The 15,657-nt window shown below is 43.1% G+C and overlaps 2 protein-coding genes across 3 annotated transcripts; both read right to left on the minus strand.

The window, feature by feature from the left end:
- On the minus strand, positions 1-6,673 carry LOC118684979 (glutathione S-transferase-like). 2 transcript variants are annotated; one of them, XM_054514311.1, is made up of 7 exons: positions 6,632-6,673; positions 5,456-5,569; positions 4,794-4,845; positions 2,467-2,599; positions 1,464-1,605; positions 622-753; positions 1-312 (listed from the first exon to the last, which is right to left on the minus strand). In XM_054514311.1, the coding sequence occupies exons 2-7, from the start codon at positions 5,540-5,542 to the stop codon at positions 193-195; spliced, it is 666 nt and encodes a 221-aa protein (XP_054370286.1). In that variant the 5' UTR covers positions 5,543-5,569; positions 6,632-6,673; the 3' UTR covers positions 1-192. The 2 variants fall into 2 exon arrangements, with proteins under 2 accessions (XP_054370286.1, XP_036236186.1); XM_036380293.2 differs by lacking the exon at positions 6,632-6,673 and having other exon boundaries at positions 5,456-5,836.
- Positions 6,674-8,739: 2,066 nt separating this feature from the next.
- On the minus strand, positions 8,740-14,747 carry LOC118685610 (glutathione S-transferase-like). Its single transcript, XM_036381217.1, has 6 exons — positions 14,401-14,747; positions 13,739-13,790; positions 11,412-11,544; positions 10,407-10,548; positions 9,620-9,751; positions 8,740-9,258 (listed from the first exon to the last, which is right to left on the minus strand). The coding sequence occupies exons 1-6, from the start codon at positions 14,551-14,553 to the stop codon at positions 9,136-9,138; spliced, it is 735 nt and encodes a 244-aa protein (XP_036237110.1). The 5' UTR covers positions 14,554-14,747; the 3' UTR covers positions 8,740-9,135.
- Positions 14,748-15,657: the final 910 nt, after the last annotated feature.

Below are 15,657 nucleotides of genomic sequence, written 5' to 3' on the forward strand. Positions count from 1 at the left end.
TTTTGAGAATCAATACTAAGAATTTATTTCAGGTATTCTCTTTAGTTATTTAAAGCATTCTGTGTTGTCCAATATACCCCCTATTTAGTGAACTATTGCCTTTGCTGGTAGGATCAAGACTTGGTTTTCAGTGTTTTCATTATTTTCACACTGTCGGCAAACATAATGAATATAGTTTCTGCAGCTTTAGACTCAGTAGAAAATTTTGATCACTTTGGGTACCTCTTCCTCTCGTATTAGCGGTTTCCTCTGGCTGCCAGGCTGCAGGAATTTCTTTATTGGGGGGATATTGCTTATTCTTGCTTTGAAACTCTACAAAACAAAATCAAAACAGCACAGTGCTTAAGGATCATTGCAGCTGTCAGACATTTCAATGTTATCCATGCTCTGAAAGACACATCACAGCTTGATGCTGCAGAAGAAGCTACATGCTTCCCTCTCTTATGCTTTTGGGATTGTAATGACAGAAGGTACCACAAATAAAAAGGCCAGCTACAGTACTTGGGATATTTTACTATTTTGCATGTCACTTCTGACCCTCTCACTCTCACATATTTTTCAGCCACTTTAAATCAGTGGTCCTTTCCTTTCATTCTCCTTTCAAATTCTCCATTCATTTACCTGCAAGAGAGGAAATTTGGCAAGTGTATCAGGTTTGCACTCCTCTGCCATTAAAATGATTTCAAGTAATTGAACATCTGCCCTGCTCAGCTGGTTGCCAACCAGAAAGTCTTTTCCATGGTCTTTCAAAACCTAAAAAAAGAGAACAGAAGCAGATTATGTATTTTCTCTGTTAATAAAATATAATATAGATATAAAATATGTAAATATATAAATGATAACTTTATCTTTTCTTCTCTCATAAAAAATATATCTTCAAAGCAGGGTCACAGATTGCATGGAGTTCTCTGCGAAAGAAGGAAATGCAGTTCAAACACCTGTAGTACAAACAATGATCTGAAGGCACTGCCATCCTAGGCATCATCTATCAGCTCTTTCACTTCTACATTCCTGTCTGGCAGCTCAGTTGTGCTCAACTTGCCTTGGCTGCTGTAGCTGCACTGAAGGCTGAGCTGTATGACATACAGGAGGAACTGCAATGCTTTTACACTGCATGTATGGTACACAGCATCTATGGGCCACCTACAATACAGGGAGAACTTGATGTCAAAGCTGGTGCTGTAGTGTCTTTTGTCTGAAACAACAGACACTCTGAAACATGGACATTTGGGGAGCTCTGGGTGTGCTGGGTTTTTGCAGCTGTACATCTCTCCCAGATTTGAAGTGCCTTCTGTCCCCTCTGTAGTATCCTGTCTCCACCTTAATCCCAGCACCACTAAAATCCAGAACACTGATTTTCCAGTGGTAGCTTCTCTTCTGTTTTCCTCCATGAAACTTGTGTGCTTCCAGGATGGAGGTTCAAGGTAACAGCATCAATTGAGCTCCAACTCTTTGCCACATACCTTCTCAAAGACTGGGAAGTATCTGTTTTCAGCCTTGTCCATCATATTTGCAAAATGTTCTTCCTTTTTGTCTGCTGGTAGGTAGCCATATTTCATGAGTAACTCATTCAGATCGAACATTCCTTCCACGTACATATCAATTCTGAAAGGAAGAGATCCACTTGGTCAGGTCACACACAGTAGGTCTGAACAGCACAATAACTCCTGGCACAACCTCACTGAGATGCTGGGAAATCCCTGCCCCTTCTATCCCACACACACACCAATACCCTGGCAAAGTTCCCCCTGGAATGCAGTTGCACTGGGGCCAGGCAGGGGGGGAGCTTGGGCCAAAGGCAAATGCAAAATTCCTAGGGAAACATGAAGACTGTAGGACTCCAACTTCTTACTGGGACTGATTCTTGTCTGGAATATGACTTTTTGAACCTGATTACAAAACTGTCATGTGTGCCATCCAGACTTGTGTTAAAAATCCAATCAGCCTAAGTTTAACAGCAGGTCCATACCATTTCGAGCAAATATCTTGACGCATGTGTTTACCAGGGCTTAGTAATTTCAAGCATTCAGAAATACCTCAGGTCAAAACATATGCCCCAGGAGTGCTCTCCTTTAATAACCTGTAATTAAATCTGTACTAATTCATGGTTATTTGAGAGAGGAGGGGTTTTGATTCCTTAAAAGACATTTCCCTGAATGTGATGAGGAGGAAATGATGCTGCTGACAACTGCAGAGAAAATGAAATGCAGCATCAGAAGGACAGTCTGCCCCCCTGACTGCTTTCTTCTGGTAAGTGCATTGACCTCTGACTGATGATTCCTGGGCTCGCTTGCCCTATGGAATCCAGCTGGCTCTCTCTGCTGTAGACATCAGCTGCAGCCACAGTGATCTCGTGCAGTGCTGCCCTCTCCCACTGAATCGAGCTGTGAGCTGCACACCCTTGTGTTTCCCAGAGCTACAGGGGGAGCCGGGGTCTAACAAGCAAAGGTGGTACTGTTACAGTACAGGGCTCTCTCCTTCATGTCCTTCCCGTAGAGGTTGTACTTGGTCGCTATGTAGTTGGCAATGGCTCTGGTCTGCACCAGCTTCATCCCGTCGATCTCTACCATTGGCACTTGCTGAAAGAGCAGGGATCCATCTAGGCCAAAGGGAATAACACAAGGAGAAGTTCAGTCCCTCAGTGAGACCACCAGCATGTGTAAGGCAAAGTAACCACATGGATTACTTTTTTTTAGAATCTGAATCAATCTGGCTGGATAAAAAATCCCAAGATCATCAAATCCAATTGTAAAATCAACAATGCCTAATTCCACCACTAAACCCTCTCCCCAAGTGCACCTCTACACGCAGTGACTCAACCACCTCCTTGGGTAGCCTGTTCCAATGCTTGACAACCCTTTTGGTAGCAACCTTCCTCATTCTTACAGGCAGGTGTGGAAAATGCTCACCATGCAGCAGCCTCTTCTTAGTGACATGATAACAACTTAATACAATAGCAATGAAGTTGTGGAAATTTCAGATTAGAGGAAACAGTCAAATGCAGAACTGGCAGCAGTCACACGCTGAAAAATACATGCACTGCATGGCTCTAACACAGGTGATTTTCATGCAGGTTCATAGAGATGAGAAGGACTGAAAGATCGGGTCCAGCCAGTTTCTGTCGTGCTCTGCTAAATACATCTGGACTTTCTAAGCACTGGCCAACATATAATGTGAATAATAATGAATATATAAACACTAGTGAATAGAAAAGCAAAGAAGATCTTTGTGACAACATTTTGATATTACAAATGCATCTCATCTCTCTAGGCATGAAGTGGGAACAATGAGTGAGTTCCATGAGATTCCTGCAAGACCCAAATATCACTTGGAGTGAGGCTGCAGCCATGAAATTCTTCAGCTAGCACACAGAAGTCTTATCTTAGCCTGAAAGAAGTAAAAACACTTCTCCAGAAAGAGAGGTATCAGATCAGAGAGTCAGCAAGAGTTTTTGCTTAAGGAATCATATTTCTTGACTCAGATGACTGATCAGCTATGTTCTTCTTTGTAAGGGTGCTTTTAGCATTCTGTTTATGTCCCAAAATACTTTTTGAAAGGCAGCCTCTAACATAGGGACCAAGTCATTATTCCTACAGGACAGCAGGATTGCAAATGCCAACCCAAGCTCAGCTTTGCTTTCACAGGCCAGGTGAAGGGCACAGCCATGCAATTTGGTTTGGAGGAAACATGATTATCATGTCCAGGAACACAGAAGCTGAAGCCAGCACAGTGGGTAGCTGCCTTGGGAGGCAGGAATGCTGCAGAGCAACAGGTAAACTCAGAAATCTGGAACTCTGTTTTCATAGGGATCATAAAACAACAACTTTGTAGGCAACCTAAGATGCTAAAGACTTTCAAGATGATCTGAAGACAAAGGCCTCTATTGCCATAGGATGGAAGGCAATGGTCACAAAGTGAAGCAAAGGAGTGAGAGACGTGGGAGACGGCCACTGGGTGCAGCTGTAGGGGCTGATCTCTGGGGCCGTTCCGGTCCCATCCGGCTGCTCTGGACCCCCGCCCATCCCAGCCTTTACGAGGACAAAAGTAAAAGACTCGAGGCTCTCTTCTCCTCGGGATCAAAGTCCTACTTTATTCCTTGATAGGTGTCACCTGGAAATCCAGGCAACATCCCTGGGGGAAAAGAGGAGGAATGCTCGATAGTGGGAGATTTTGAACCAGTGAATGGAGGGTGGAGGAAAAGAACCACAGGCAGTGGGATACAAGTGAGGAGGGGGAGAGGGGAGGAGGAGACCAGGGAGAAACCACTACTACTGGGGCTTAGGGGGGAAAGGGGAGAAGGAGACAGACCATGTGATCAGTGCAATTTACCAGACACCCAGTGCAAAACAACAACTAAATCAACTATTTAGTGCAATACAACAAGGGAGAGTCAACCATCTGAACTTCAAGAAAGGCTCTTTGACTGTGTGGGTTGTCCAGAGAAGCTGTACATTCTCCATCCTTGGAGATACGCAAAACCCAGCTGGACATGGTTCTGGGTAACTGGCTGGAGGGGGCCTTGCTTGAATGGGGGAGGTGGAGTAGATAATCTTGAGAGCTCCCTTCTGAGCCCTTCTGTGATTCAGTGGAGGTGGAAGCAACTGGGTGGATGATATCGCCTAATACTGCAGTATGCACTTCTGAGAGTGTACAATCCAGTCTAAGACATTTTCTTTTTAAGGCACTAAAGAATTCTTAGGTGATCTCAGACAAGCAATTCGAATTCTAATTTTAATTCTGATGATGATTATTATTATTCCTGCTGTTATTATCTAAAAGTGAAGGAAACTTACCCTTCTGTAACTTTGTCAGATCCTCCTTTTTTTCCAAGTACGATTCTTCAAACTGCAGGAAGAAGAAAAGTTCTGTTGTCATTCCATGATTTAGATTCTTCTTCATTTAGGTAAAGAAGGCCTAAGGAGATATGTTTTGAGCAATTTTATATTTTTATAACATAAATCGTATTTTAAAGCTGTCAGGCACCATGGCCAGCACTGTGACAGAAACCCATGGGTGATCTTGAAACACACAGACTCCCATACACCATCTCTGGTTTAGTATCAGAATCTGTCAGAGGTAAAAAAAAACAAAACTGCTGTAGTTTTGGACATTGGACATTGGAATTGTAATGAAGGTACTCAGAATTGCAGGTGCTTGACCTCTGTGATTAATCAGAAGATTAAGAAGCCAGGTTCTGCTGCTGGGGTTTTAAATTTCTTCTCTCTCTAGCTACAGGGGAGGAGCATTTGTGGTGCTACCTGCAGGCTTTGCACACGATGCATGCAAGTGAGACAGGAACTTGCCCCCTGCTTAGGGCAAGCTCGTGGTCCCTGTTGGCCTGCTCAGCAATGCACTGAAGGCAGAGCTTGAAGCTGCTGCTCAGTCACACTTTCTGAAGGAACAGGAGAAGCACATATTTGTCACAGGGTTGCAGCACAAAAGACCAGAAGCAAACCTCAACCCCAGCTGCTGCCAGGAGCCACCGAATTGGTTCCATGCGGCCACGTCCATTGAAGTAGTGCAGCCTGGGTTTTCCAGACATGTTTCCACGTGCCTGATTCCCTGGTATCTGCAATGAAGAAAGAAGGTTTGCACAATAAACATTCATAATCCCGGATTCAACTCTCTAATTCGCTTTCAAAGTTGTCTTTTTTGAAACCAATGATTTATCGTCCAAGACTTTACTTAATCAACAGTGGAGGTAAAAGGTAGAATTTATTGAGAGACTGCCAGGTATCATTCTGCCTTCAGATATTACTTACACATGCAGAATATTTAAGGAGAACTCTGTACTTAGAGCAATTGGCCCAGACAGAGAAGCAGTCAATCAGAACAATTTTCATTCAAAGTGTTCTGTTCTGACCAGAAAGCTGCATGTGCTCTTCGTGTATTTTGGCATTATCTCAGAACTCAGTTACTGTTTAATCAGATACATGCTATAAACTCAGCAATTGCTCTGCTTTCTCCAGCAGCCATTATGCTCCATTATAACCAGCCAGGAAGGAATTCTTTCCATCAGTCAATCCTTTTACAACAGTCCATACTTCTGAAATGTCTTTAGACAAAACCTCCAAAACATGGAAGTTAATTTTGCCCCTGGTATCATCAGATTTGCCTTTACCACAGGCACAGCCACAGGGCTATGCTTGCTTGGTCCAGTTCCAACTCTGCTGGAATTTCAAGCAACAACAATTTCTAGGCAGAAACTTAAAGCAACAACAGTTTCTAGGCAGACTGTCACCCACCCCACTCAGAACCATGTGTGCACATCAGCCACAAAGACACCCAAACGGTGCCCAGCCTAGACCAGCCTCACAGCTATTGACACCCTGTAGCAACAAAGCTGAAGCTTTATCAGAAGCAAATGGAAAACAGCCAAACCACCACCATAATCCCCGTGTAAATAACATATCAGCTTCTCTAGAGTAGGAAGGAGAAGGTGAGAGGAAACATTCCCCACTTGTTGTATCTGCACTTCTTTTTCTAATTCTGTGCACCTCAAAAGCAGCTGATTAAGAATTAACATTTGGTACACATAACCACGTTAGTAAAGAAAGTAGATACACACATTCAATCTATAAATTCACATACAACAACTCCCTGCATGTCCAAAATAAAAGAACCCACTTACCTTGCACACAGTGTAACTCACTCTAAGCTCTCAGCCGTTCTGCCTTGAGATTATATAACTCTAGAGCCCCTCCCACACCAAGTATTGCAAACAATTCTCTGCAAATGAGAAACCTCTTTCTCTTAAGCAAATAAAACCCATGATCTCTGTTTAGTTACTTCTCACCTACAGAGAATAAATCCCTGAGTAATGATGACAATGCAGAAGTGTAAGATACATGATCATTGGAAATATCTGTGTCAGCACAGAATGGTAATATGCCTCCTATTTGCCAGTTAAAAATAATTATAGTGTCTGAAAAGCTCATTCAGATTGAAAAAATACTGCTATGCCAATCACCTTTTATTCTAATGTTTTCTGGGTGTTTACTTTTTACACATTGCCACTTTACATAAATCACATCAACTAATTCACCTCAAATCTGACAGAAGCTTCTATGCCTTGCTAAGTGTATATTCCTTCAGGACATTTCTGCTCAATTCCATCAATGGACATTGGGGTGGGTTTTGACAATTTTTCGTCAAAAACATTTCCCTGAATTTGACTCAGTGTAAATACACACCAAAGAGAACTGTGAGAGACAATGAATGAAGTGTGGTATCAGAAGGCAAACTGCCCTCTGCACTCCTGACTGTTTTCTTTTGCCAACTGTATTGATTTCAAAATGTCATTACAGAATAATCTTCCATGTACCATCCTGCCTATCGTGGTTAATATTGATATTGTGAGGCAGTACCTGCGGTCAAGGTCAACATACACATGCAAAATTTGGCAGAATTACCCTGAACATAGCAGTGTGATGGAATATTCTTCTTGTGTTACACAGGGAGGTTGTATAACTTGCAGTGTGTCACACAATACAATCGGTTTGTTACAATAGGAGGGGCTTTCTCCCTCAGGTCCTTCCTGGACACAAGCTGCAAGTCTGAATGCTTCAGTGAGGCAGGAGAGAAACAGCTCCTGCAACAACTCTCTGTATCTTTCAGCATGCTTTGCTGCTGAAAAACATGGTTTTATTTCCTTTTTTGATGACAAAAACTGGTTCCAGCTGCATGACGTCTCCTATGAAGAAACTCTTGGCTTTAGCAAGAGCTACAGAGCCCTGAGTTTGCCCAGCTGAAAACTGCCAGTGCTCTAGTTGTAGCTGGATTTAGGGCACTGACTCTTTCATTTACAAACTTGCTTGATTTGGTGTTTAAGTAGTATCACAGAATCATAGAATGGTTTGGGGTAGAAGGCACCTTAAAGATCATCTAGTTCCAACCCTCCCGCCCTGGGCAGGAACACATTTCACTGCATAAATGCACATTTTTATCAAAGTTCCACAGTCTTGCTAACCTTAGTAGTGGAGCTTGATCAAAGTGATTACAATGAACAACTGCAGTACATCTTGTATTAAACTTGGTTTCATATTCAGTGACATAAGTAAACATGGATTCCTGCATTCCAGGGTCTCACTAAGACCTGACACCATCCTGGCTCCTCCTTTCTCAGTAAGTTTTAAGCTGGTGCCCAGCATTTGTTTCTCAGAGTCTGCAAAGGGCTTTTAGCTGCTGCAATAGACCCTCTGATAAAGGAAACATGGGTGAAGCTGCAGTACAAGACTTCAAGTGTCTAGAGGCAAAGCAGAGGTGCAGTAGGAGCTCTGGTCCAAGGATATTCCAAGTTAAGCTCAGAGGAAAGCTGAATCCAAACTTTCAGCCTCAGCTAACCAGAACCTGTAGACTTTTCCTGGCATTTCGCAGAAAAAAATACATGACCTCTTACGTTATGGGTGGTTGGTTGGAGGCAGACACAACACAGACTCACCAAGCAGTCCTCAACAAGCCACGTGTTTTATTATTCAGAGTTTCTTCTATAGGCAGCTCTAAACTACCAGGTCTCAGCTGCTGTTTGGTCTGGGTCTTAACACAGCCCAATACTCTTACCAGTAATGTCTCTGCATTTATGGTTGAAAGGGATTGGTTGGGGTGCTGTGTTTGAGTTCAAATCTATCCTATTACTCTTCACCTACGGAGTTATTTATCAAACTAGAAGAGCCAAAATAGGTTTCATATCATAGCCAGATTTATTTGTCCAGTTACAGATTAGCTGAATTGTGACAAAGACCTACTCTTTGAGATAATCACTCTTAATTTTCCAACAATTCTCGGGAATGCCAGAAAAACAGAAGCAGACAGATCTTAGGCATAGAAGTAGAAGCAAGAAATCAATGAACAGCCAGGTTTTGAGTATCAAAAGTAAGAATTTATTTCAAGTATTCTCTTTAGTTTTTTAAGGCATCGAGTGTTGTCCAATATACCCCCTATTTAGTGAAATGTTTCCTTTGCTGGTACAATCATGTAGCTTTACATTGAAGTGTCTGCAGTAGGCTAAAATCAGTCCTGTAGCTAAGGAAAGAGAGATCAACCCCCTTTTTTTCACTCATTCCATTAATTTCACTTTGCCACTAACAGGAAATACAATGAAATACCCATACAGCTTGTATGGGTTTAGACAGCTGCTCAAGAGCGGAATATTTTCATTGCTCTGGCGACATCTTCCTCTGTTGTTCGTGGTTTCCTCTGGCTGCCAGGCTGCAGGAATTTCTTTATTGTAGGGATATTGCTAATTCTTGCTTTGAAGCTCTACAAAACAAAATCAAAACAGCGCCGCGTTTAAGAATCATTGCAGCTGTCAGACATTTCAATGTTATCCGTGCTCTGAAAGTCACATTACAGCTTGATGGTGCAAAAGAAACTATATGCTTCCCTCTCTTATGCTTTTGGGGTTGTAATGACAAAATGGGGCAATAACATTGAGTATGTGAGGCCAGTTAAATTGTTAGGGCATTTGATGATAACATATATTTATACTACTATATAATTTTTAGGGCAATTGATCATTTTGCATGTTACTTCTGACCCACTCACTGTCCCATATTTCTCAGCCACTTTAAATCAGTGCTGTTTCCAATTCATTGTACATTCAAATTCTCCATTCATTTACCTGCAGGAGAGGAAATTTGGCAAGTGTATCAGGTTTGCACTCCTCTACCATCAAAATTACTTCAAGTAATTGAACGTCTGCCCTGCTCAGCTGGCTGCCAACCAGAAAGTCCTTTCCATGGTCTTTCAAAACCTAAAAACAGAGAACAGAAGTAGATGATGTCTTTTATCAGTTCTTTTCTCATAAATAATGTAATATCTTCAAAGCAGGGTCACAGATTGCATGGAGTTCTCTGCGAAAGAAGGAAATGCAGTTCAAACACCTGTAGTACAAACAATGATCTGAAGGCACTGCCATCCTAGGCATCATCTATCAGCTCTTTCACTTCTACATTCCTGTCTGGCAGCTCAGTTGTGCTCAACTTGCCTTGGCTGCTGTAGCTGCACTGAAGGCTGAGCTGTATGACATACAGGAGGAACTGCAATGCTTTTACACAGCATGTATGGTACACAGCATCTATGGGCCACCTACAATACAGGGAGAACTTGATGTCAAAGCTGGTGCTGTAGTGTCTTTTGTCTGAAACAACAGACACTCTGAAACATGGACATTTGGGGAGCTCTGGGTGTGCTGGGTTTTTGCAGCTGTACATCTCTCCCAGATTTGAAGTGTCTTCTGTCCCCTCTGTAGTATCCTGTCTCCACCTTAATCCCAGCACCACTAAAATCCAGAACATAGATATTCCAGTGGTAGCTTCTCTTCTGTTTTCCTCCATGAAACTTGTGTGCTTCCAGGATGGAGGTTCAAGGTAACAGCATCAATTGAGCTCCAACTCTTTGCCACATACCTTCTCAAAGACTGGGAAGTATCTGTTTTCAGCCTTGTCCATCATATTTGCAAAATGTTCCTGCTTTTTGTCGGCTGGTTGGATAACATACATGATGAGTAACTCATTCAGATCGAACATTCCTTCCACGTACATATCGATTCTGAAAGGAAGAGATCCACTTGGTCAGGTCACACACAGTAGGTCTGAACAGCACAATAACTCCTGGCACAACCTCACTGAGATGCTGGGAAATCCCTGCCCCTTCTATCCCACACACACACCAATACCCTGGCAAAGTTCCCCCTGGAATGCAGTTGCACTGGGGCCAGGCAGGAGGGGGAGCTTGGGCCAAAGGCAAATGCAAAATTCCTAGGGAAACATGAAGACTGTAGGACTCCAACTTCTTACTGGGACTGATTCTTGTCTGGAATATGAGTTTTTGAACCTGATTACAAAACTGTCATGTGTGCCATCCAGACTTGTGTTAAAAATCCAATCAGCCTAAGTTTAACAGCAGGTCCATACCATTTCGAGCAAATATCTTGACGCATGTGTTTACCAGGGCTTAGTAATTTCAAGCATTCAGAAATACCTCAGGTCAAAACATGTGCCCCAGGAGTGCTCTCCTTTAATAACCTTTAATTAAATCCATACTAATTCATGGTTATTTGAGAGAGGAGGGGTTTTGATTCCTTAAAAGATATTTCCCTGAATGTGATGAGGAGGAAATGATGCTGCTGACAACTGCAGAAGAAAATGAAATGCAGCATCAGAAGGACAGTCTGCCCCCCTGACTGCTTTCTTCTGGTAAGTGCATTGACCTCTGACTGATGATTCCTGGGCTCGCTTGCCCTATGGAATCCAGCTGGCTCTCTCTGCTGTAGACATCAGCTGCAGCCACAGTGATCTCGTGCAGTGCTGCCCTCTCCCACTGAATCGAGCTGTGAGCTGCACACCCTTGTGTTTCCCTGAGCTACAGGGAGAGCTGGGGTCTAACAAGCAAAGGTGGTACTGTTACAGTACAGGGCTCTCTCCTTCATGTCCTTCCCGTAGAGGTTGTACTTGGTCGCTATGTAGTTGGCAATGGCTCTGGTCTGCACCAGCTTCATCCCATCGATCTCTACCATTGGCACTTGCTGAAAGAGCAGGGATCCATCTAGGCCAAAGGGAATAACACAAGGAGAAGTTCAGTCCCTCAATGAGACCACCAGCATGTGTAAGGCAAAGTAACCGCATGGATTACTTTTTTTTAGAATCTGAATCAATCTGGCTGGATAAAAAATCCCAAGATCATCAGATCCAATTGTAAAATCAACAATGCCTAATTCCACCACTAAACCCTCTCCCCAAGTGCACCTCTACACGCAGTGACTCAACCACTTCCTTGGGTAGCCTGTTCCAATGCTTGACAACCCTTTTGGTAGCAACCTTCCTCATTCTTACAGGCAGGTGTGGAAAATGCTCACCATGCAGCAGCCTCTTCTTAGTGACATGATAACAACTTAATACAATAGCAATGAAGTTGTGGAAATTTCAGATTGAGGAAACAGTCAAATGCAGAACTGGCAGCAGTCACACGCTGAAAAATACATGCACTGCATGGCTCTAACACAGGTGATTTTCATGCAGGTTCATAGAGATGAGAAGGAGTGAAAGATCGGGTCCAGCCAGTTTCTGTCGTGCTCTGCTAAATACATCTGGACTTTCTAAGCACTGGCCAACATATAATGTGAATAATAATGAATATATAAACACTAGTGAATAGAAAAGCAAAGAAGATTTTTGTGACAACATTTTGATATTACAAATGGCATCTCATCTCTCTAGGCATGAAGTGGGAACAATGAGTGAGTTCCATGAGATTCCTGCAAGACCCAAATATCACTTGGAGGGAGGCTGCAGCCATGAAATTCTTCAGCTAGCAAGCAGAAGTCCTATCTTAGCCTGAAAGAAGTAAAAACACTTCTCCAGAAAGAGAGGTATCAGATCAGAGAGTCAGCAAGAGTTTTTGCTTAAGGAATCATATTTCTTGACTCAGATGACTGATCAGCTATGTTCTTTTTTGTAAGGTTGCATTTAGGTTTATAATTGTGTCCCAAAATACTTTTTGAAAGGCAGCCTGTAACAGGGGGACCATGTCATTATTCCTACAGGAAAGCAGGACTGCAAATGCCAACCCAAGCTCAGCTTTGTTTCCACAGGCCAGGTGAAGGGCACAGCCATGCAATTTGGTTTGGAGGAAACATGATTATCATGTCCAGGAACACAGAAGCTGAAGCCAGCACAGTGGGTAGCTGCCTTGGGAGGCAGGAATGCTGCAGAGCAACAGGTAAACTCAGAAATCTGGAACTCTGTTTTCATAGGGATCATAAAACAACAACTTTGTAGGCAACCTAAGATGCTAAAGACTTTCAAGATGATCTGAAGACAAAGGCCTCTATTGCCATAGGATGGAAGGCAATGGTCACAAAGTGAAGCAAAGGAGTGAGAGACGTGGGAGACGGCCACTGGGTGCAGCTGTAGGGGCTGATCTCTGGGGCCGTTCCGGTCCCATCCGGCTGCTCTGGACCCCCGCCCATCCCAGCCTTTACGAGGACAAAAGTAAAAGACTCGAGGCTCTCTTCTCCTCGGGATCAAAGTCCTACTTTATTCCTTGAAAGGTGTCACCTGGAAATCCAGGCAACATCCCTGGGGGAAAAGAGGAGGAATGCTCGATAGTGGGAGATTTTGAACCAGTGAATGGAGGGTGGAGGAAAAGAACCACAGGCAGTGGGATACAAGTGAGGAGGGGGAGAGGGGAGGAGGAGACCAGGGAGAAACCACTACTACTGGGGCTTAGGGGGGAAAGGGGAGAAGGAGACAGACCATGTGATCAGTGCAATTTACCAGACACCCAGTGCAAAACAACAACTAAATCAACTATTTAGTGCAATACAACAAGGGAGAGTCAACCATCTGAACTTCAAGGAAGGCTCTTTGACTGTGTGGGTTGTCCAGAGAAGCTGTACATTCTCCATCCTTGGAGATACGCAAAACCCAGCTGGACATGGTTCTGGGTAACTGGCTGGAGGGGGCCTTGCTTGAATGGGGGAGGTGGAGTAGATAATCTTGAGAGCTCCCTTCTGAGCCCTTCTGTGATTCAGTGGAGGTGGAAGCAACTGGGTGGATGATATCGCCTAATACTGCAGTATGCACTTCTGAGAGTGTACAATCCAGTCTAAGACATTTTCTTTTTAAGGCACTAAAGAATTCTTAGGTGATCTCAGACAAGCAATTCGAATTCTAATTTTAATTCTGATGATGATTATTATTATTCCTGCTGTTATTATCTAAAAGTGAAGGAAACTTACCCTTCTGTAACTTTGTCAGATCCTCCTTTTTTTCCAAGTACGATTCTTCAAACTGCAGGAAGAAGAAAAGTTCTGTTGTCATTCCATGATTTAGATTCTTCTTCATTTAGGTAAAGAAGACCTAAGGAGATGTGTTTTGAGCAATTTTATATTTTTATAACATAAATCGTATTTTAAAGCTGTCAGGCACCATGGCCAGCACTGTGACAGAAACCCATGGGTGATCTTGAAACACACAGACTCCCATACACCATCTCTGGTTTAGTATCAGAATCTGTCAGAGGTAAAAAAAAACAAAACTGCTGTAGTTTTGGACATTGGACATTGGAATTGAACTGAAGGTACTCAGAATTGCAGGTGCTTGACCTCTGTGATTAATCAGAAGATTAAGAAGCCAGGTTCTGCTGCTGGGGTTTTAAATTTCTTCTCTCTCTAGCTACAGGGGAGGAGCATTTGTGGTGCTACCTGCAGGCTTTGCACACGATGCATGCAAGTGAGACAGGAACTTGCCCCCTGCTTAGGGCAAGCTCGTGGTCCCTGTTGGCCTGCTCAGCAATGCACTGAAGGCAGAGCTTGAAGCTGCTGCTCAGTCACGCTTTCAGAAGGAACAGGAGAAGCACATATTTGTCACAGGGTCTCAGCACAAAAGACCAGAAGCAAACCTCAACCCCAGCTGCTGCCAGGAGCCACCGAATTGGTTCCATGCGGCCACGTCCATTGAAGTAGTGCAGCCTGGGTTTTTCAGACATGTTTCCACGTGCCTGATTCCCTGGTATCTGCAATGAAGAAAGAAGGTTTGCACAATAAACATTCATAATCCCGGATTCAACTCTCTAATTCGCTTTCAAAGTTGTCTTTTTTGAAACCAATGATTTATCGTCCAAGACTTTACTTAATCAACAGTGGAGGTAAAAGGTAGAATTTATTGAGAGACTGCCAGGTATCATTCTGCCTTCAGATATTACTTACACATGCAGAATATTTAAGGAGAACTCTGTACTTAGAGCAATTGGCCCAGACAGAGAAGCAGTCAGTCAGAACAATTTTCATTCAAAGTGTTCTGTTCTGACCAGAAAGCTGCATGTGCTCTTCGTGTATTTTGTCATTATCTCAGAACACAGTTACTGTTTAATCAGATACATGCTATAAACTCAGCAATTGCTCTGCTTTCTCCAGCAGCCATTATGCTCCATTATAACCAGCCAGGAAGGAATTCTTTCCATCAGTCAATCCTTTTACAACAGTCCATACTTCTGAAATGTCTTTAGACAAAACCTCCAAAACATGGAAGTTAATTTTGCCCCTGGTATCATCAGATTTGCCTTTACCACAGGCACAGCCACAGGGCTATGCTTGCTTGGTCCAGTTCCAACTCTGCTGGAATTTCAAGCAACAACAATTTCTAGGCAGAAACTTAAAGCAACAACAGTTTCTAGGCAGACTGTCACCCACCCCACTCAGAACCATGTGTGCACATCAGCCACAAAGACACCCAAACGGTGCCCAGCCTAGACCAGCCTCACAGCTATTGACACCCTGTAGCAACAAAGCTGAAGCTTTATCAGCAGCAAAAGGAAAACGGCCAAACCACCACCATAATCCCCTTGTAAATAACATGACAGCTTCTAGGAGGAAGGAGGAGGTGAGAGGAAACATTCCCCACTTGTTGTATCTGCACTTCTTTTTCTAATTCTGTGCACCTCAAAAGCAGCTGATTAAGAATTAACATTTGGTACACATAACCATGTTAGTAAAGAAAGTACATACACACATTCAATCTATAAACATTAACTGAGCTTCACATACAACAACTCCCTGCATGTCCAAAATAAAAGAACCCACTTACCTTGCGCACAGTGTAACTCACTCACTCTAAGCTCTCAGCCGTTCTGCCTTGAGATTATATAACTCTAGAGCCC

This window comes from Molothrus ater, chromosome 3, assembly GCF_012460135.2.
Source record: "Molothrus ater isolate BHLD 08-10-18 breed brown headed cowbird chromosome 3, BPBGC_Mater_1.1, whole genome shotgun sequence".
Classification (NCBI taxonomy): Eukaryota; Metazoa; Chordata; class Aves; order Passeriformes; family Icteridae; genus Molothrus; species Molothrus ater.